Below are 21,994 nucleotides of genomic sequence, written 5' to 3' on the forward strand. Positions count from 1 at the left end.
TAACAGCATATAACACATATAAAATACATACATAATGAAAAACAATAAACATTTGAATCATATTACAATCATCACAGATGCAAATAAACAGTGTTGCATGAAACAGGTGCAGTTACTATGAAATGTGTCCTCGAGAAGTACCCTAAATGTCTCTATTGAGGCAATCAGAGAGTCCTGAAGTTTGTTCCATTTTTGTGGAGCATAATACATGAAGGCAGTCTTTCCTTGTTCACTTTTCTTACGTGGTGGACTCGTATATCTAATGTGTTTTTGTGAACGTGTTGAGTGTCCAGAAACCTTTGGTTCTAAGAGCGAAGATAGGTATAGAGGAAGCTTGCCACACAAGGCCTTATATAAATAAAAAGAATACAATGTTGCTCTCTGCGTACTGCAAGAGATGACCAACACCCACTTTATCATATAAAATACAGTGATGGGTGTGATAGTCATCACCAGTGATAAAACGTAGGGCACTGAAGTAAAGTGTAGCTGCTTTTTTGGGGGGCTTGCTTCACAATTTTTAAATTATTTTAACCAGTGGTTCTTCAACATTTTCATGTCATGGACCCCCAAATTAATATGTATTTGTCCCCCTAACCTAACCCCCATCTGAAAATGTTTTGTACCAGGGAGCCCCGTACTAGAACGTTTCAAAAAAATCTTCCAAATATTCCACTCTTTTTTTTTTTTAAATAGCAAATCTACAAGCTCACAACGTCACGTTGTGAGCTTGTAGATCGGCTATTTTCAAATAGGTGATGTATATTTTTCCACTGGCAGATTTGTCTGGTTTTCAGGCGAAATGTATATATAGGTTTAAAGGGCCCATGATGTAGCCTAGTCGCTTCTTTTGGGCTTGTTTGCATTGACCTGGTTGCTTGTTTCTCTCGCAAAACCTGGCAACACTGCTTGCATCGGGTGCCGCCGCGCTATCGTTGTTGGCCACGTCCCCGGGCCACGTCGCGCAGCACTTCGCCATTTTCCCCCATCATCATCTATCTATACATAGAACTGGTGTCTGTTGACAGTCAGCACCGTAGCACTATTATCACAAACTGGTTACATCGGCGGCAGGGAGCCGAACATCAGGCCTTTCCGACGGGGAGTGAAATCGGTTTGCATTTTGCAGAAGGTTTTGCGTGTGTGCATCCTGCAACCAAGCAGCGACATGAACGTCTTCAGGCTGACCGGTGATCTGTCCCATCTAGCAGCCATCATCATCCTGCTGCTGAAGATATGGAAGACCAGATCCTGTGCTGGTGAGGATCCATGATGAGATGTTAAATTGTGGATCTTGTTCACACACGCATACTGTGTATTATGTGTCTGGAAACGGTGTGGCTTAGCCCAGGCAACTTAGCGATACAATGCTGTTATGATGCGGTACATGAGCACTGCTAACGAATACCAAAACGCTCGCCCCAAAACACAGTCGCCCCCCCCGGGGCTGATATTCCTAAACGTGACCTCAGTAAACTATGCGGCTGCTTAAGACTAACCACCCTAACCTTAGTTACTTATTTCCTAAACGGAACCTCAGTCAAACGGTGGCAAAACCTAACTTTATAGATAAACGTAACCTTAGCTAAACTATGCCTAACCCGCTAAACGTAATTCTAACCTTATCTTCAGTTAAAACTAAATACAAGAACCGCTGGTCCCGGCGAAAGAAATGGGGGGCGAGCGTGTTTTGGGGCGAGTCTTCCGACTACCCTGCTAACCAGTAGCTCCGCTGCAGCTAGCTTCTCGGCTAGCGAGCTAATGCCTGCCGCTGCGCGCTTGTAGATCGTCCCTTGTCGGCACGCAGACTGTGCGTGATGGGACTTAACATAACGATGACTGTGATGACCCGGGACAGTTGCCAGCCGATCGGTCATCGAGCTCGGCCCGGCGTGACCTTTGACGTTGCGCCCCCCCCCGCCAGCCTCTTATCATCCAATTAGTAAAACTATCCCTTATTGATTGAGCTGTTGTTGCAGATGCAAAGCGAATCTTGGGTTTCCCTTTTTTTGCCCTTGTGTGCAAGGACGCGTCTTTACAGCGTGGCTATGCTTCATTCATTCATGTGTCCTGTTTCGTAAGGATGAAAGCTATGGTGCAGTTATGTGAAAGATGTGCAGTCAACAACACTTGAGTTGTATCATTGTTGTTATGATGTACACAGCACGGTTTAAAGGTAAATATGATGGGAACTTAACTGGTTCAACCATCCATCGCATCACCTCCATAGTCTTAATGAGTGGGCCATAGTCATTTGGGAATTGGGATGATCTGTACCAGAAGTAGGTGTGACAGCTCTCTGCAACTCTGCACCTCCTTTTCTGGGTGTGTGAGGATTGCTTGTTTTCACTTGTCAGTGGTTGCAGACCAAGATACAGTTCATAGATGGCCATTCTAAAGGGCTGCTGTGCTGTGTGTGTGTGTGTGTGTGTGTGTGTGTGTGTGTCTGTCTGTCTGTGCTTGAAATGATAATGTTAAACTGCAGGTGCTGCTCATTTGGAAGACAAAGTAACAATTGGCCACTGCAAATCTTACCATAGGCTTGAATAATGGTGTTGCATTGGACTCGGGTCAGTCTTGGCCTTGGTAACGGTATTTGGGGCGTGGGTGCTGTAGAATTAATACATGCAATCTGCCATTACATTAGGAAATAGTCATTTATCTAAAGCAGGGGTCTTCAACGTTTTCAGCCCAAGGACCCCCTAGCTGAGAGAGAGATGAAGCAGGGACCCCCCCACTATATTGTATAAAATTGTGTTTCGGATGAAACTTTTTTTCCCTCTTTTTTTCCCTCTACCTCTTTGCCAAAAATAGCCGATCTACAAGCTCACAACGGCGTTGTGAGCTTGTAGATCTGCTATTTTCGGCTAATGTTCCCCTCAGAATAGGGATGCTAGGGTTCAAGTAGCCTCGGTCCCAGCCTCACTTATCTGCGAAAAGAAGAGCCTGGTCACGACCTAAAGCAGCGAGTGTCTAGGAAGTCCTGAGTGGGTAGGATTTCCGTCGTACGCGTTTCCCCCGGAAACGATATTTTTTTGACCAATCACAACACTTGTTTCATTCACGGAGAATGTTAACAGATTTGTAAAGCATCAACGTCATTTCCTTGGGCGGTACTTCCGTCAAATTCAACCGTTTCCGGTTCTTCACTTCCTAGACAACCAACATCCCAGGTCTTGCCCAGCGTGGGGTTCAAGTGGTTAATGTAAAAAAAAAAAAAAATCCTCTCACACTAAGGCGGACCCGCTATAGTAGCTCTGAGGACCCCCTAGGGGTCCCGGACCCCCTGTTGAAGACCTCTGATCTAAAGCAGCGATTCCCAACCTGTGGGCCGGGGGCCGTGAGGATATTGCAAGTGGGCCCTCAGAGAATACAAGAACGCTCGTCCTAGAACGCGCTCGCCCCGGCGGGTCAAATCCGGTGACCTCGGAACTCTCACCACCAGGTATTCCTAAACGTAACCTCAGTAAAAACTATGCCTAAACCTAACCTTATTCCTAAAGGTAACACGTTAAGTGGTCAGATGGGTGGGCCCGGCCGTGAACTTTTTTTTTTCTCGATATTTTCACGTGGGACCCTGATCCAGAAAAGGTTGCGAACGTCTGATCTAAAACTAAAGGACGCAATTAAACAGCCTTTCTATCTGTCTTGACAGGTATTTCTGGGAAGAGTCAGATCCTGTTTGCTCTGGTGTTCACCACTCGCTACCTGGACCTGCTCACGTCCTTCATTTCCCTCTACAACACCAGCATGAAGGTGAGGAACACACACCGCCGGCGCCTTCCTCTGGCCCTCATCATCATATCCAGAAGTACCTGGAAGCTCTTGTTTGCGTTTGTACTACGCACACACTTTTAAGACAATGGTGTGCCTGCCAGCTAGACACACCTTTGTTTATCAAGGTGTAACGGGAGTAGTTAAAGGAACAGTTCACACATTTACAACCTTATCTTCCCGTTACCTGTTATTGGTCCTCCTCGCTAATGCTCTTTATAAGATGGCACCATTATCCGTGTACTCGCTCTGTGTCTCAGAGGTGAGTTGTGGACAGTTCAGAAACCTTCCTACCAATGAAATGATTGGTGGGGATTCCAAGCTAATAGAAACTACAGCCTTGCATCAATTTAACCCATTAAAACCGGGAAAGCATCTGTGTTTTTTTAGATTGTATATGAGTGTGTGTGTCACGCTTTCAAAAATAGCAGATATACAAGCTCATAGCGTGTCACTTCGTGCTATGAGCTTTGTAGATCTGCCATTTTTAAAAATGTGTGCAAATCTTTTCTTTGGAGAAAAAGTTTGAAATCTAGGCACATTTTAAAACCATCCACAGTCCTACTCTGAGACAAACAGCGAATAGACAGACATGGCACCGTTCCGTAGTGAACATTAGTGAGGACCCACCATATATTATATGGATGATGTTGGGGGGGGGGGGAAAGACAATCTACCTTAACTTAAGTGTATCGGGGTGTAAAATGTCTATATGTAATGCAAACTGTTGCAGTTGGATCTTGACCAACAGAGCTGCTTGCTTGATATTTAGTTTGTCAGACCAGTACACACCATGAGCAGTTTATGATAAAACTTCTGTGTTACACAGATCATCTACATCGGAGCTGCGTACGCCACCGTTTACCTGATTTATGCGAAGTTCAAGGCAACGTATGATGGCAACCATGACACATTCAGAGTGGAGTTCCTGGTTGTCCCAGTTGGAGGCCTGGCTTTCCTTGTTAACCATGACTTTTCTCCCCTGGAGGTAAGAAACCTAGCAGTGATTCAGGTGTCCTATCTCATACAGATATATTGCGAATTCTTATGTTTGTACTAGGGTCTAACTGTTGCAATTTGCAGCTGCTTAACCACTTACTAAGCTAAATTAGCTGATCTACAAGCTCACAACACGTTGTGATGCGACGTGTTGTGAGATTGTACGTACATCCCCTACTTTTGCTATTTTTGACAATTATTTTCAAAAACGTAACCGACTTGTCTCTTCCACCAAACAACTCCATCATTCCCTCTGTTTTCGTCGTCCCCTCAGATCCTGTGGACCTTCTCCATCTACCTTGAGTCGGTGGCCATCTTACCTCAGCTCTTCATGATCAGCAAGACCGGTGAGGCGGAGACCATCACCACCCACTACCTGTTCTTCCTTGGACTCTACAGAGCCCTTTACCTCATCAACTGGATATGGCGCTTCTACTTTGAGGGATTCTTCGACATGATTGCTATCGTTGCTGGGGTAGTGCAGACTATTCTCTACTGCGACTTCTTCTATTTGTATGTAACAAAAGGTGAGTCATTTCCTTTCCGTTACAAGCACATGACAGTAATGTATTCGGTTGTCTCTTGCCAATGGCAATCCCATTGTTCTGAGGTGAGGAGATCACAGTGTAAAAAATAACCAATGGTTTCTATGTAATTGTGTAAATGTGTTTCGTGTCAAGCGTACGGATGAACATATTTTTATGCAACACTTATTTATCACCTCCCATCAGAACAATGGGATTTTTAGGAAAATCTGAGTATAAAGTATTTCATTCTACGATATCCAGTGCTCATCATTTATGTTTTTGATTAGAGCTGGTTACTGCCAAGAAGTTTTAATTTGTTCTTGTACATTGTCTTTGAGTAGTATGAAAATAGCCGATCTAAAAGCTCACAATGCATTCCATCAATGCGTTGTGAGCTTGCAGATCTGCTAGTTTCAATTTTTTTTTATCACTACACTGTTGTGTGACGAAGTATAATATAAGACTAGTGATTTAGTGGTTAATTTGTTGATTAATTTGTTGATATATAACATTCTGAAAAATATATAAATAAATAAATAAATAAAACGCTTCTCGATGAATCAAAAAAGAAATCTGTAGAATAATCAGTAGTTGCAGCCCTATTATTATCTTGTACCAGCATTATTTTTACCTGTAGTTTTGATCCACTCATTATTTCCAGTATGACTAGTTATCATCTGGGATTTTAGATATTGTATTGTGATGTGTTGTCTTTTCCTAGCTCTAAAGGCTGCATTACAGTAAAGTGATGTAATTTTCTGAACTTACCTCACCTGCCTGTTCTAGCTGTTCTATTATTACCCACTTAGTTATTATATAGGCATTACGGATGATTATTTATAAAAAATCTAATTGTGTAAATATTGTGAAAGGACCAATAGTCTTCCCCACAATATCAATACCGAGGTAGCCTTACGCCATCATAGCTGTTGTGTTATATGAACTTTGACCTCATAGGATGCCAAAGTGCAACTCCCAGCATACAGTAGTAATGTTATCTCCAGATCATACCTACGGTATATTATTAGCCCTGAAGCCTAACCAGGCACTTAACCCCTGCTCTGCATTTCATTATGTGTGTAAATCCTCAGGTCTGTGTGTGTATTATTTGGTTGTTATTGTTATGGTAGTGTTACCACCTGTCTCTTGGAAAGAGGTGTTAAACATGACCGTCTTCATTTTCAGTACTGAAAGGAAAGAAGCTGAGTCTGCCAGCCTAAGTGCCAAAGAGAAGCGATTTGGCAGACTCGAAGAGGGGGGACCGGGGTTAGCACAGGACACTGTTGCCTCCCCGCGACCCTACTCCACCACCCCCCCTGCCAGTGTAAGATGCCTGAGACAGATAGCGAAAGGGAGCTGCTAACAGTAGGTCCTAGACCTTCTTCTGATCAAACGTGTTGGAATCAGGACACACCTGCAGAGGCCATCCCATGGCCTTTGGATTTCTGTTTGATGCATCTTGCCTTAACTTTTTTTATTACTCTGTATAAAGGAAGAAAAAGTGAGAGGTTTTCTACATTGAAAAGTGTGATTTGACACTCATTAGTGATTAAGAGCTGAAAATATTAAAAATTGCCTATGATTTGGCATTGTATGATATTGGAGCGGACTTGTTGTGGTGGGATATTACTGATTCAACCGTTTATAATAGTATTTGCAATCTAAATAAATGCACATTGTTTTCCTGAATCAAATTTAAGGGGATATGTTGATCCCCCAGCGTTGGCTGGCAAACTTATCATCTTTTGTCCCACTCCATTCCCTGTATTCTGAACCTGTGTACATTCCTGTGTAAAAGAGGCTAACTCCAGGATCTAGGATACTCTTGTCAGAGCATACATTTGACAAATGCCATTACTTCACACTCTTTTGCTGTATATTGAAAATAACCCTGAAGTTAAATATGTTTTTATGTTGTTGCCTCCAAAGAAATGCATTCATTCATTAGTATGAAATGGTTACAATTAAGCCAGATTTATACTTGGTTGCACGCCGGTGTCATTCACCACAAATAGCTCATTTACAACCTCAATTCATTATCAACGTAAATGTACAATGAACAGTTTTTTCAGTGCACGACATGGCACGCAGCTTAAGTATAAGTCAGGCATTAGGGTTGCAAAACATTTCATTTGAGAGGTGGTAAAAGTGAAATCAAAGGATTTAAAAGGTGGTGATCACCTTCATTGCTGTAAAAAGAATGCTTTCATTTGAATACCCCATGACTTCACACAGTGGAATTATCTTATTGCCATGGGTTGGAAGTGTACCATCCATCAGCAATTATACTTTCAAAAAGCAACTCTAAATGTTTGAAACTAGCAAATCCATTGTGTGTGTGTGGTTGGACTGTCACTACAGAATTGAAATGAGCTATTTGATTTTTTTCCCTTAGTTGCAGATGTGATTTATTTTTTCTTTCTGATAAACAATGTCTGTAAGAATTGTCTAAATGATGTGCATAATTTTAAGCTCAAAATATACCCATGTTGGAACGAGAGCTGAGCAGGACCCTACAGACACTGTTGTATTGGATTCAAGAATAGTTATCCAGACATATCTGCCTTTATTTGTTTTCATGCAGACCATTCCAGATTTTTTTTTTAAAGCCAAGCTTTTGCATGATATTGCCACCACAAATAAAGATTTTATGGGAAACACTTGTCTCTGATTCTGTAGTTACAATAATATTATGAAATCCATCCAGCTGACAATAATGTACAAAGTTAAGATACCATCTTACCGACACTGACAACTGTTAATTAAACTATCTTATTCACAATGTCACATTCTGCTTCCGAGTTTGTGACAAGGTAAGCTGATGGAATGATCCCCATGTGTGTCCGCTCATGTCTGATCAGAGCTCCTAATTCACTAAACATGCAGATATATGTGGTCCATTGAACTGATGGACGTCATTGTAGTGTTTGATGAGGAAACGTATCACGTTGAAAGTCTTGCTGGACATTGCGCATGTGACGAGCTTGTGCATGACGTTGTGCACAGCTAACGTCTGAGTGTCTGGACAAACTTTCCCGCACTCTGCACAGTAGAGTGGATTGTGGGTGAGTTTGTGTGCTCCAAGAGTTGACCTTCGCCCAAATTCTTTGCCACATTCCATGCATTTGTGGCTTTGCGTTGGTTGCATGCCAGGCTTTGTGCTTTGCACCTTGCAGGTTTGTGTTGTTATGTGACACTTCCAGGCTTTTCTAGTCTTAAATGCTGCACCACACCTGGGAAGTGTAACCCTATAGTTGACTGCAAGAATGGCATAAACAATATCTAAATGAGCTTACTGTATGCCTGCTGAACAACCTATATGGCTACACTCCGTTACTTCCCAGTAAATATACAAGAGAACAGCAATAACTGTCTTTGGAGTTGTCCGATCTGGGCTTTACAAGCTTTTCTTTCCAGTCAATATTTGGGACAGAACAAAACAGAACTTGTAGCCTATGCAAAGCAGTGCTGAAATATCTTCACTCCATTGCAGTGGTTCTCAAAGTGGGGTCCGGGGGCCCCCAGGGGTCATTTAGAGAGTTCCAGGGGGTCCCCAGCTAAATGATGGACCCATAAGGGTCCATTTGGTTCCATTTGTACACTCTCAGAGTTAAATTAACATTGATTTTAAAATATAAATTGGGGTCCCAGAGATAGAAATGCCATTAATTGGGGGTCCGTATCCTAGTGCATGTCAAACTTGGGGGTCCATGAAATTCGAGAATGAGAATCACTGCTAGAGGTAGAGGCGTAAAAATCTTCTCTTATGGGAGTCCCTGGCATATATTTTCAAATGGGGGTCTGCGGGCTAATAAGTGTCAATTTGGGGGTCCTTTTTAAAACCCTGAGGAAGACTTCACTGTCGAAAAGTTGGTTTATTTTTAAATAAACTGTGCGGGCTCATCCTTTGTCAAATTTGGGGGTCCTTGCCATTAAAAAGTTTGAGAACCACTGCTAATGTGAAAATATAAGAGCCATCGTCGGCCTGTGGAGGGCAGCATTCAGTGTACTTTGGCCAGAAACCAATAGAAGAAGAAGACTAGACTTCCGGAATGGTCCTACACCAAACTGCTTTCGTCTCTTTTGTCGCAGTTCTATAGTTCCACGCTCAAGGGGTGTTATTCTTACAGTTGCAACATGTTAGGAGAAAATGTTACGATCTTCAATCTATGATCTCTGTATATAAGAACATTTATGTGAGTTGGGATATATCGACTGTTGTTGATATGACCGTTTGATTTACAGCGGAACCAATTCAATCAATTCAACACGGATGCCTCATATCTGTAGAACACCCTAACCACCAGTGTTGCCATGTCCGATGTAAGCGACTTTGGGCTTCTTTTTCTGTGAATGTAAATATTGGTGTTTGCGGCTCATTTGGGCTTGTTTCCTAATGTCGTTTAAAACAGTGGTTCGCAAATATTTTCACGTCAAGGACCCCCAAAGATTTGTGTTGTTAAAATGTTTCAAAACTATTCCAAATTTTTCACATTTTCTTCAAGATTATTTTGAAAATAGCATATCTACAAGCTCACAACGCGTGAGCTTATAGATTGGATATTTTTAAATAGCCAAAATGTAAAGGTTTAAAGGGCTCATATAGTCGCTTGGGCTTGTTTTCATAGACCTGGATGCTTATTTCTCTCGCAAAATCTGGCAACACTATTAACCACCATCGCCATACAAGTAAACATTCACTCCAACACCTCAAATCTGTTCATTTTTGACCACTATGACCATGTTGTAGCTGGATTTACAGGATGGAGTCTATTTCAAATGGAAATGGTGAGTGAAAATGGACAATTAGTTGGTATTTAAATGTATTCTCACAGTGAAAAACAGTATGTCGTTTGGGACCCCATGCGAATCTCGATCAGATTGTAGATTGTGTTGTAATTTAAAGTAAAGTACATTTACTCAAGTACTGAACTTAAGTACACTTTTGAGGAATTTTTACTTTACTGGATGAGTGTTTCCAATTATCGGTACCTTTACTTCTACACCACTACATCTCAGAGGCAAATATTGTACTTTTACTCCACTACAATTATTTGAAAACTTTAGTTACTTTGTAGTTTCTTCTTTTCAGCCCTATATACATTTCGGCCATTTGAAAATAATTGTATACCTGCTACTTTCAAAAGATTCTTATACATTTTATACATTTGAAAACTTGTGAAATGGGACATTCTGCGTAATGAGTACTTTTACCTTTGTACTTTAATCATATTTTGATACCAATACTTTTGTACTTTTACTCAAGTAAATTGAGTATTTAAGTATTTCAGAAATATATTTGAGTATTTCTACATTGCAGTAATGGTACTTTTACTTAAGTAAAACATTTGAGCACTTTTTACATCACGTGGGTGTAATATGCCATGACTAATCTGATACTACAAGCATAACCTCTGTAAAACAAGCTCACATCCTTGAGACGCCACATAAGAGCGTATTGCTAACGTTTACCTCTTCACTGTAAATAAGATGATGACAATGACTTTGCCTGCAGGTCCCCCCCTTCCTCTCTCCTGTCTGCGTCTCTTGGTGTCTCCACTGCGGCTGGTCTCGGCAGCCATCTGGCAGACTGTCCAGCGCAAAGTGGTGTCTGATTATGGCGTCCTGGAAGAGTTTGTGTCCACGGTGACAGACGTTGTCCCTGAGCTGCTCTCCAGAAGACATGGAGCTCAACTCATTCTGTGTCTCAGAGCACGGGTGAGTAAAATAATCACAGAAAACAGTTGCATCATGCCATGATTGTTTTCATTTAACTTGTACTGTTGATGTTGTTTTTTTGTTCTATTTCGGCTATGATCTAGGCTGTGTTAAAAACAACAACAACAGCAGAGCAATGGTTTGGCCTGCTTATATTAGGGTCCAAATAGATGGCAGTAGGGCCTAGGGAAGTAGCCTTGAGAACCAATGCGGTTCCTGCCATCATTCAGGAGCCCATCTCCCATTTCTGCAGCATGAGGTGCCTTGATGATGTACAAATTTACCCTGGGCATGACACTAGCATTTTCACAAGGCTTTTTATGTCTCTTTCTCTTCCATCTCTTCGCTATTCTTGCTTTCTCTCTCTTATTTCTCTCTTTTTTATATATAAAATGTGTGCGCCGTAGGGCCTTGTTATCGCTTCAATACATCAGTTAGTTAATAAAACATCAACTGATGCACAAACTGGACACATCGTCAGTGTTGTTACCTGGAGTCACTGGGTGTTTCGGGTCTTGCAAGAGACACCCTCCTCCAGGCGACCCGCCTGAGGCTGACCCCGGTGTCTCTTGGGGGTTAGAGACAGTGCTGATTGGGAGTTAGCCTGGCACTAGCCAGACCGACAGCGCGGATCCACCCACAAATGGAACGTATGTGAGTGAATCCTTCTTGGTCGTCACCCAGTTTTAATCCTACCTGCTCTGATGTATTCAAGCGTTATCAATTCCTCCAGATCGCACAATCCAAACTGTGACGCTGCTGAGTGCAGAGCTGAGCCCCCAACCTCCCTAGTGTGATGCCCCATATTATAGTCTGGGTGATTGTGGGTGTGAATGCCTTGCATTAACGCTTGCCCTATAGGGGAGCAGGGTGGGGCTGATTGCTCATTGGAAAGCACCTGGGCCCGGTGCCTCCAGGAGGCTATAAAATCCCCGCCCTGGCCAGTGTCTGGCAGAAGCCTGAGAGAAGCAGACCTGTCTCCACCAGCTCCAAACCCCATTCTCCATGCCCTTATTATTATGATTATGTTCTTCCTTTCCATCCACACACCTCGCACCACACCATTCTCCACACATCCACATCTACACTACTGATTACTGACTTCACACCCCATAGGATCCTTACAATGTTCTGTTCATACTTCTTTAGTTCTTTGTCATTAGGTCTTATTTAATAAATATGTACTTGCTTTACAACTTCACCCTGGTCTCCTCCCTAATGTTTGTCACAGCCTAGAGCCAAGCTGTGACAAATGGGGGCTCGTCCGGGATCGAATGAGATCTCAGTGTCATCAGCAGCCTGGTAGTCATACAGGGCTCTGGCACAGATGCCTCTATCTGCAGGCACGTCATCGGTGTTATTCTCCTCCTCCATTGAGGTAATCACCTGAGGTGGCTCTTCATAGACGGGTGCCTCCGGGACCTGAGATTTGGTAGCTGGTGGCGGCTCCTCTCGAACAACTTGTGGCGGATCTTGGGGAATGGGAATGGGTTCCTGAACTTCCTGTTCATCATCAAACAGCTCATCATCATCCACATCAGGCTCTGTGGCAAGGAGAGATGGAGACTACTGGCACAGGAGAGGGTTGGCGCAGGGGTGATTCGGCTCACTCAGACTCACAAGCTTGCTTAGATTAGAAGAGAGAAAAGGGCTTTGAATCACTAGGAGTCATGCCCCGCTCCCTCTGTTTGAACATCTCTCTGGGGTTCATGGCACGCTGAGAGATGAGAGAGGCCGCCTCGTTGGCCTTCTCCACAGATTCACCTCGCTTGACTCCTCTCTTCTGGGCTGCTTGGTACTCCTTCTCCTGCACCTCCTATTGTTGCTTCTCCTGGTCTCTGTTTTCAGCTTCCTGTTGCTTCTGGTACTTCTTCTGTTGGTCAATTTGAGAGGCGATCTCCTTTTCCCTTTTGTCTCTCTGCACCGACTCCTTGGCATCGTTATCCTTCCGCTCCTTCTCAAGATATTGGCGGTCCACATCCGCCTTACTGCGCTCCTCCTGTCGCCTCTTCTCCTCGTCTTTCTCTGTCTGTGCCCAGAAGTTGTCTTTGTTGGTCCTTTTGATTTCTGACATGGCATTGGTCTTCTGGTACACTGACCCCACAGGACGATGAGGACCAGTGTCTCGGAAGTGGTTGGATTCTTTGTGGAAGCTATAGTTTGCTCCTGATGCCTTGGCCACCTTATCCATAATGACTTCAGGCTCCACGTCCTCCTCTGCCCTGGCGTTTATTGTGACATGGGCCCCCTTGAGAAAAATGGCCATGGAGCTGACATGGTTAGCACACAGCCCTTTCCTGGCATCTTTCACTCCCTCTCCAGTCCAGTTGATGAGGACATATTTGCACAGGCCAGAGTTTGGATCCTTGACCAGACAGAAAGCATACATAATCTTCCCACTGTTCAACTCCTCCACCAACTCCTCCAGTCCCCCGTCCCCCTTCTCTGCCAAACAGATGTCATTACTGTTTCCCTCATAAGTGAACAGGGCCCAGTTGGTGTCGGACTTCTCGTCCACGACCTCTTTGTATGCAGCTGTCAGAGCAGGGACATTTTTGCTGAGGTTAACTGCCATTGTTATGTTAGTTTACACAGTATTATAGCTAGCCAGCTAGCTATCCGGGATGCGCCCTTCCTCTGTGTGGAGGTGTGGCGACGGGCGGTGCTCTGACAAATGGGGGCTCGTTCCAAGTGAGTATTGTTAAACTTTAAAGTTCAGTTAAAGTTAAGTTAAAGTTATAGTATTTTGTTGCGCGCAGTTACTGAGTGTTTTTTTTTGAAAGCCGGTCTTGAAGTAATTGGGGTATTCCCAGTGATGTAAGTTGGGCCATCAAATGCAGTTTGGAAGGGTTCCCTTTTTCTTTGTTTGAAGCGGTTTCAAAATGTTTCAGTGCGTGCAGTGTTTAGTTTAACGTTTCGTTTTTTCTTTGAGCATGGAGATTTGAATGTATATGGGCTAGGTTTTGACACACTGATACTGAGAGATTGAGTATTCATATATAGTAGCTACTGTTTGTCCCATGTTAGGCATAAGCCACGTTTAGTTTTTAAACTTTCGTGGATTTTTTTTTTTCTTGTATTTTTGTAATGTTGGGGTGAACGCGGTAGTAGCAGTTGTCTCGGGGGCACAGTACGTGGCTGACAGCGTGGTTATCAACTGATTACGTTGTCCCCTGCGTATATTTAGTGCGTAAATACCCCCGCAACACCTCATGAAGAGCTAGGGGTGAGTTATATAAGATTTGATTAGGCAGCTAGGGGACGCTCCTGATTACTCAGTTACAGTTTGTATCAGTGTTGTATTTAACTTGTGTCCAATATACATTCAAGTGATAATTGAAATGGCTCAAATTGATAAATTTGTTGCGTCGCCGCCAGAAGATTTTTTGGAAAGCTGTACAAAGGAGCAGCTCCTAGAAATTGCTGACTATTATAAAATTGACATTGGGGACAGGAGACGGAAAGTACCGACAATTAAGGTAGTATTAAGTGCTGGCTTGGAAGATATTGGTATCTTACCAGGAAATGAAACAGACCCAAAATCTGTCTTTTTCAGAACAAAAAGAACTGATGCTTATTCAGCTAGAAATGGAGAGGACCAAACAACAGCTTAAAATTTAAAAAGAAAGGGTGGAAGTAGAACGAGAGAGAATTGAAATGGAAAAATAGAGAATCTGCAGAGGGAGAAGGTAGAGCTAGTAAAGGAAGGTAAGATGGACCAGACGATGTTGGAGGGAGGAGGAAGTGTAGCTTCAGAAAAGCAACCTTTTGATTTGGTGAAGAGCTTGCGTTTGATGCCAAAGTTCAGTGAGAAGGAGCCTGAAACCTTTTTTTCATTGTTTGAAAGACTGGCAAACTTGAGAGGTTGGCCTGATGCGGACCGTACTGTGATGCTGCAGTGGGTGCTTACTGGGAAGGCACAGGAGGCGTATTCTGCGTTATCAGTAACGGAAAGTTTAAATTATGCCACTGTGAAGTCTGCTGTTCTTAAAGTGTGTGAAATGGTGCCTGAGAGTTACCGTCAGCGCTTTAGGAATAACAGAAAAGACGACAAACAGTCACATTTAGAATTCTCACAGGAATTAGTGATCATTTTTAACCGTTGGCGTATGGCTGCAGGTGGGATCACATGTGAGGGGTTGTGCGACTTGATACTGCTAGAGCAGTTTAAAAATGCAATTCCCAGTCACATAGCAACTTATATCACCGAGCAGCAGATTAAAACTGTGGCAGAAGCAGCCGCTTTGGCTGACCAGTACGTCTTGACGCACCGTGAATGGGTACCACGGGGCTCCCGTATTACGCATCAGGAGGGCACCGCATCCAGCCATGGCGACGGCGGGCGCAGCGCACCTTTCAGTAGGAATTTTAAAATGGAGGACGGGACAAGTTGGGCTGCCCGTGACGGTGACAAAACATGTCACTATTGTGGCAAGAAGGGTCACATTAAAGCAGACTGTTATTCACTGAAACAGAGAGAAAAAATGGAGGTGAAGTCGGCAGCGGCTGTTGCGCCGGTGTCAGTGGTGTCAAGGTCGGAAGGTCCTTTACATGGGAACGAGAGGAGTCTCTGCGATGTAGACGAGGCGTACCGTCCATTCGTGGAGAGGGGATTTGTCTCCCTTGCTGGGTCCAGTGAAAAAGTACCTGTGACAATTCTGCGGGACACAGCTGCACTGGGCACATACGTGCTTGACTCTCCTGCCATTCTCTGCACAGTCTGCTACTGGGGGTGACATGTTGAGCCGTGGTATGGGCATGTCCATAATCCCTTCTCCTATACACAAACTCAATCTTGAGTGTGGTCTGGTTCAGGGCGAGGTGAAAGTGGCGTTGCGCACGGCGTTGCCGATGGCTGGGGTCGATGTTCTCCTGGGTAACATGCATGCTGGGGGCCGCGTGTGGGCAAATGTGTCGCCACCACCACTGTTGAACCATGTAGGTCCTGCTACGCATTCTAAAGAGGTCAGTACAAATGCTACGGTGAAAATTAAGCGTTCATTTGGTCGGCGGGCTGAACGTCGGCAGTTCAGACCGGGTGAACAAGTGCTGGCTCTTTTGCCTTTCCAAGCGAATCTTTCAGGTCCATATACTGTTGTTGAGCGCATGTCAGAGGTCAGCTACCTCATTTCAACTCCGAAGCTGCGAAATGCTACTCAGTTGTGTCATGTAAACCTGTTACGACCTAGCTATGGTCCTAGGTCAGCCACCTTCGGTCCTTCTTCTCAGTCAGTGGCAGTGACTGAGGTAGAGGACAGTTGGGTCAGCTACCCAAGGTTTGGTGTCTAGAGTAAACTGGAGCCAGAGACAATGCACCAGTCAAAATGTCTGTCTAATCATTGATGTATTTTTTTTTTTTTTAGAGCCTGGCGTTGTGGTCCCTGGCCTGTCCTGCTCCTTGACAGCCCTATTGCTAGCTGAAACACCAGGATCCAGCTGTTGAGGGGGGAGGAGAGTCCAGGGGGTTGCAAAGCCAGGGCCCTAAGGGTGTTATTACACTCAAGTGTTAGAAAAAGTATCTGAAAGTATCTAAGTCTAAAATGTAGTAAAACCATGGTAAAATATAATGTGATGTAAAATGCACTTAAGTGGTGATGATTGAATTTTGGGTTCAATTATTTGTTTTGTATTTAAGTATTATTCAATGGGGAGCCGTGGTTCCTAGTGGGACCACGACTTTAAGGGGGGGGGGGGGGGTGTGATGCCCCATATTATAGTCTGGGTGATTGTGGGTGTGAATGCCTTGCATTAACTCTTGCCCTACAGGGGAGCAGGGTGGGGCTGATTGCTCATTGGAAAGCACCTGGGCCCGGTGCCCCCAGGAGGCTATAAATTCCCCGCCCTGGCCAGTTTTTGGGAGAAGCTGAGAGAAGCAGACCTGTCTCCACCAGCTCCAAACCCCATTCTCCATGCCCTTATTATTATGATTATGTTCTTCCTTTCCATCCACACACCTCGCACCACACCATGCTCCACACATCCACATCTACACTACTGATTACTGACTTCACACCCCATAGGATCCTTACTATGTTCTGTTCATACTTCTTTAGTTCTTTGTCATTAGGTCTTATTTAATAAATATGTACTTGCTTTACAACTTCACCCTGGTCTCCTCCCCAATGTTTGTCACGGCCTAGAGCCAAGCTGTGACACTAGACACTCTAACTACAAGGCCACTGAGCAGGTTAAATAGATGGCAGACCTGTTGTTGTTGTTGTTATTATTATTATAATATATCTTTTTAAAGAACTGGAAGAACTGAACTGAAAGTCATGGTTGCATTTACCTCGTTAATAAGAGTGTTTTTTAAGAAGTATTAAAAAGCATTGTTCTGGTTTCAGCTCATCGTGGAGTTATGCCGGTCTGAGGCTACTGCTGACTTCGACATTATTCAGCCACACCTGGACAGACTGCACACCCTCACAGCAACATGGTTGCTAGAAGTATGGGAAATGTCACATATACCTATTTATTCGCCACATCATTAATTAGGGCTGCAACTATCAATTATTTTCTTAGCGGGTATTCTATTTTCTTAGCGATTTATCTATTGATTACTTTTTCCATGCATTGAATAATTAATTCTTTGTCGTACAACAATGTTACACTATAGTAACGTGCAATAGTGTCACACAAAAGTGGCGAAAATAGACCATCTACAAGCTCACAACTTTGAAAATTTGGATAATTATAAATCGATTTTTTTAAATAACCCTTATTAATTCAGGCTTCAGGGTTCAAGGTCTTTATTGTTGCATCTTGTGTACAGGTACAAATAACTTTTTTGGCCGCTCCCCCGCCATTGCAGCAGCATAGCAACATGATTAACAAGGAGGGAAAAAAATAAATGCAAACATGATTATTTCATCTGATATACTTTTAGAGTTATGCTTCTTAAGCTTATATACATTAAAGTGGTCTACATGGTCCTTCCCCTCACTGTTTTTAGATTAACAGTTCATGTTCATGTTTTCTTCTTACAGCCAGGTGCTACAACTATGGAACAGGCAAGCTCAAACTTCTCAGATCGCATTAAAACTTTGCTGGAAAATCCAGAACAGAGAGAGCACTTTTTCCAGGTCAGAGTTGATGTGGTACTTTGTATTTGTGCTTGTTTTAAACTGCATTTGCGCTGAGCAATACACATAAAAGTGCACTGATGTCTTCTCATATTACTTTCCATCAGAATGTTTTCCCTGAAGAATTTGGTCCCAAGTTTGACAAGGAACTGAATACCTTGATGTGGCTGTTTCTATCCAGATTTGAGCATGTTCTTCCTCGTCAAACCCTCCAACAGGTTGACTAGCATGAAATAAAATCCTAGCAACATTTCTTTTTTTACCAATACGTTTATATCAACACAACTTATGAATTTTATATTTAATTGTTATTGGTAACCTGCAGTTCATATTTATTCAGACCTTGCTTGACTCCACATTCCACCTTTCCTCAGGTTGCATCCATGCTCGGCAATGTTCCATTTGTTCTGGAGGAATGCATGGAGACCATTTCCCACTCTCAAGAGCTTAAAACTCTACTGGACAATCAGAAAGACCCCAGACAGCTAAAACACAGTAGTAAGCTATAGATAATCAAATCGTGAGGAATTTATAGATTGTGATCACTTAATTTCAGATTCTTTTCCCTATAATTTTGCTAAAACTGTTATTTTTTGTTTTTAGATTGTTCGTATGATGGTTCCCGCGTCTTTTCAGCGCTTGATCTCTTCTCTGTGGAAAAAGGACAGATAGACAATGAAAATGAAGAATCAGAACCCCATACTTTGTGTGATATAGTTTCATTAAGATCAGAGACGGAGAGTACATCTCAAACCTCAAGTATAAAGAGTACTGAAAACGAGACCACTGTGGAGAGAAACCAAGAGGAAATAGTTGATGAACCTGGTGTCATTAATGGAAGTGATGAAAGAATGAGACCCCTGTATGATGAAGAAATGAATGAGATGAAGACACCAAATGAAGAGAGCGCGGACATTATTGATACAGAAGCCAGGAAGAAGTTTCAACCTCCAAATAACTGCAGTGTCTTGCTGAAAGAACTTGACACATCACTGGCTTTTCATTCTAGAGCCTTAAGACGGAACAGAGATCTCGAGATGAAACTGATTCTGCTGCAAGAGAAAAGAGGACTTCATGGAGAGGAAAGTCCTGCTTGCAGTTCTTTATCTACATTCCAACCAGCTGCCTCAGAGTCTCTGTCCACCAGTGGATCCGTTTTGCCACCAGTTAATGAAATGGTACCAAACAGTGCGACTTCCCCTGAGGTATCTGATGATGAGGCTTCAGTCAGCTCTGACATAGACCCATCTTATTTTGCTCCTACAGAAAGCTGTGATGATGAGGAGTCATCATACAGGAGCTCAGATGAAGAACCTTCCACCATGGTAAATGTTGATGAGTCAGTTAAGCGCAAAGCGCAGAATGATCGACACCCCAAACCTGCCACTGCAAAAGAGACCCACTTCCGAAGGTCAAGAGGCCGCTGTTTCATCTGCAATGAGCAAGTGAAGACTACCATGACGGCACACCTGAAAGTCCACTTCCCAAATGGTGATTACGCCTGTCCACGTTGCAACACAAAGTTCAAGATTGTGTCGTCCTTCATGTTGCATATAAAAAGAACATGCTATGATCAGCAGCAGGTGAGCCCAGGGGAGGGCGAGGAGGGCCGTTGTCTTTTCAAATGTGTCGACTGCGAAAAGGCATTTAGGTACAAACAATCCCTGGAGGAGCACAAACGGACACATAATAAACTCTACTGCGAGGTGTGCAGGAAAGTGCTGCGAAACGAGGATACATTGGCAAGGCACAAGGCTTCGCACACTCCATTTCAGTGTACACTGTGTGAGGAGAACTTCCGTCTTTACAAACCCTTGGCTCGGCATTATGAAAATGTGCATCGGATGAGCAGACCATTCAAATGTAACCACTGCCCCAAAGGTTTCTCCAAGTTGAGTTACTTTATCAGGCACGAGTGGAAACACACAGGACAGCTGCCGTTCCAGTGTGCTCAGTGCGCAATGCGATTCAGAAACGACGCGGACCTCGTATCTCATTTGAGAGTGCACACGCGAGAGAAACCATTCCTTTGTGCAGAATGTGGTAAGGCGTTCTCCGTCAGGACAAATCTGAAAAGGCACTGGGATTACATTCATGGCCACCTACGCGATGAGAGACGATATTCTTGCTCGCAGTGTGAGGCGTCCTTTAGAGAGAAAGGGTCCCTGAGGAAACATGAGAAGAGTAAACATTTACACCAGTTATTCCGTTTCCCATGCCCAGACTGTGGGAAATTGTTTTCCTCTTCAGCATTAGGTAGACATAAACTGATCCATACAGGGGAGAAGCCTTTCAAGTGCAAAATGGCTGACTGTGATAAGTATTTTAGGTCCAGAGGTGAAGTGAAGAGGCATACCATGCAGTCTCATACTGAAGAAAGACCATTTAAATGTGATATCTGTAAGAAGGGCTTCATAAGGGACTGTATACTCAGTGTACATATGCGTATACACTCAGGAGAAAAGCCTTATGTATGTTCGGTCTGTGGTAAAGGGTTTCCACAGCTTTATAGCATGAAGAGACACAAAAGACTTGTACATACGTTCACACAAATATGACCGTGTGAGCTTTGAAAGGATCATAACCCCACATTGATCACTGGGTCATCATATTGTAGGGAGAAGTGGGCTTCAATCTGGCTTGTTAAATGTACTTCAGTCATTTGTTGGAGTGAAACAAAACACAAGGCTGTTCTATATACTGCAGACTTAAGTTAATAACCGTTAAGCTGTGGACATTAACCATGATGCACCAGAAGAGCTCCAGTTGCTAGATTGCTCCAATCCTGAGTGCTAGAAATATTACAATACTCTGTTTGCCTAGGCTGAAAATAACCGTTCTGTACTTTTAACTCTTCGTTAAATCACTGTTGTGACTGCCTTTTTCCTGTGTGTGTTGGGGGGTTATTCTACCTTTCATTCTCTATTCTGTACTTAAAATTATTGCTCTGAGGGACAGTAATCTCTGAGTGATTTATCTAGACTCATTAATTGGCCATATGTGTTCATTTAAAGGGGAAATCCACCCATTTTCAATATTTAACTATGTCATTAATATAGCATAAAGGAGTTGTGTGGAAATAAGAAAAAATTAAAAAAAAAATTAACATTGCAAAAAAATTTAACATTGCAAAAAAATTAACATTGCAAATTACACCATGATGAGTCATCACAGTGTAATTTGCAATGTTAATTTTTTTGCAATGTTAAATTTTTTTGCAATGTTAATTTTTTTTTAAATTTTTTCTTATTTCCACACAACTCCTTTATGCTATATTAATGACATAGTTAAATATTGAAAATGGGTGGATTTCCCCTTTAACACTGTCATTTATAGATAACTATTTATTGGTACATTGTGTGTCAGAACACAATACTGACGGATCATTTTACAATAAAGAAACATTGTCACACAACCCCTTCTTTTCTCAGTCAACATTACTTTGTTCAAGGTTATTTCATATTGCACAGTGCTATATTGCACTGACTGAACCCAAAATGTGGTTCTTGGTGAATCTATTATAATTTTAATAATAGGCGGTAGTAGATTTTGTTTATGGACACGGAGAACATTACCAAAGATCAAACTGCTTGTGACATCAAATGTCGGGACAACTGTCTTTGTAGATGTATAATAGTCAGTGGTGTAAAGTAACTAAGTACATTTACTCAAGTACTGTACTTGAGTACAATTTTGAGTTATTTTTACTTTATTGGAGTATTTCCATTTTTCTATTTTTACTTCTACTCCACTACATCTACATCTCAGAGGCAAATATTGTACTTTTACTCCACTACTATTATTTGAAACTTTAGTTTATTATTAGACAAAAATACATTAACCACTTCAGCCCTATATACATTTTGGCCATTTAAAAATAACCGATCTGCTATT

The 21,994-nt window shown here is 42.7% G+C and overlaps 2 protein-coding genes and 1 pseudogene across 4 annotated transcripts; 2 read left to right on the forward strand and 1 right to left on the reverse strand.

Moving 5' to 3' along the window:
* The first annotated feature begins 930 nt into the window (after nt 1-930).
* Nucleotides 931-7,958, forward strand: kdelr2b (KDEL endoplasmic reticulum protein retention receptor 2b). Its single transcript, XM_080456194.1, has 5 exons — nt 931-1,259; nt 3,656-3,756; nt 4,604-4,762; nt 5,048-5,300; nt 6,486-7,958. The coding sequence occupies exons 1-5, from the start codon at nt 1,169-1,171 to the stop codon at nt 6,518-6,520; spliced, it is 639 nt and encodes a 212-aa protein (XP_080312320.1). The 5' UTR covers nt 931-1,168; the 3' UTR covers nt 6,521-7,958.
* A 2,014-nt stretch (nt 7,959-9,972) lies between these two features.
* On the forward strand, nt 9,973-21,089 carry LOC308104691 (TERF1-interacting nuclear factor 2-like). Of its 2 annotated transcripts, none has more exons than XM_080455186.1 (7): nt 9,973-10,088; nt 10,816-11,018; nt 17,363-17,464; nt 18,005-18,100; nt 18,208-18,318; nt 18,475-18,598; nt 18,704-21,089. In XM_080455186.1, exons 1-7 carry the CDS (start codon nt 10,064-10,066, stop codon nt 20,656-20,658), a joined length of 2,616 nt encoding a protein of 871 aa, XP_080311312.1. In that variant the 5' UTR covers nt 9,973-10,063; the 3' UTR covers nt 20,659-21,089. The 2 variants fall into 2 exon arrangements, with proteins under 2 accessions (XP_080311312.1, XP_080311313.1); XM_080455187.1 differs by having other exon boundaries at nt 18,475-18,620; nt 18,704-18,796.
* LOC308104355 (drebrin-like protein B) lies at nt 12,234-13,679 on the reverse strand (annotated as a pseudogene). Its single transcript has one exon. The product of its transcript is annotated as a drebrin-like protein B (transcript).
* Nucleotides 21,090-21,994: the final 905 nt, after the last annotated feature.

This window comes from Gymnoscopelus braueri, assembly GCF_963280865.1.
Source record: "Gymnoscopelus braueri genome assembly, chromosome: 17".
NCBI lineage: Eukaryota > Metazoa > Chordata > Actinopteri > Myctophiformes > Myctophidae > Gymnoscopelus > Gymnoscopelus braueri.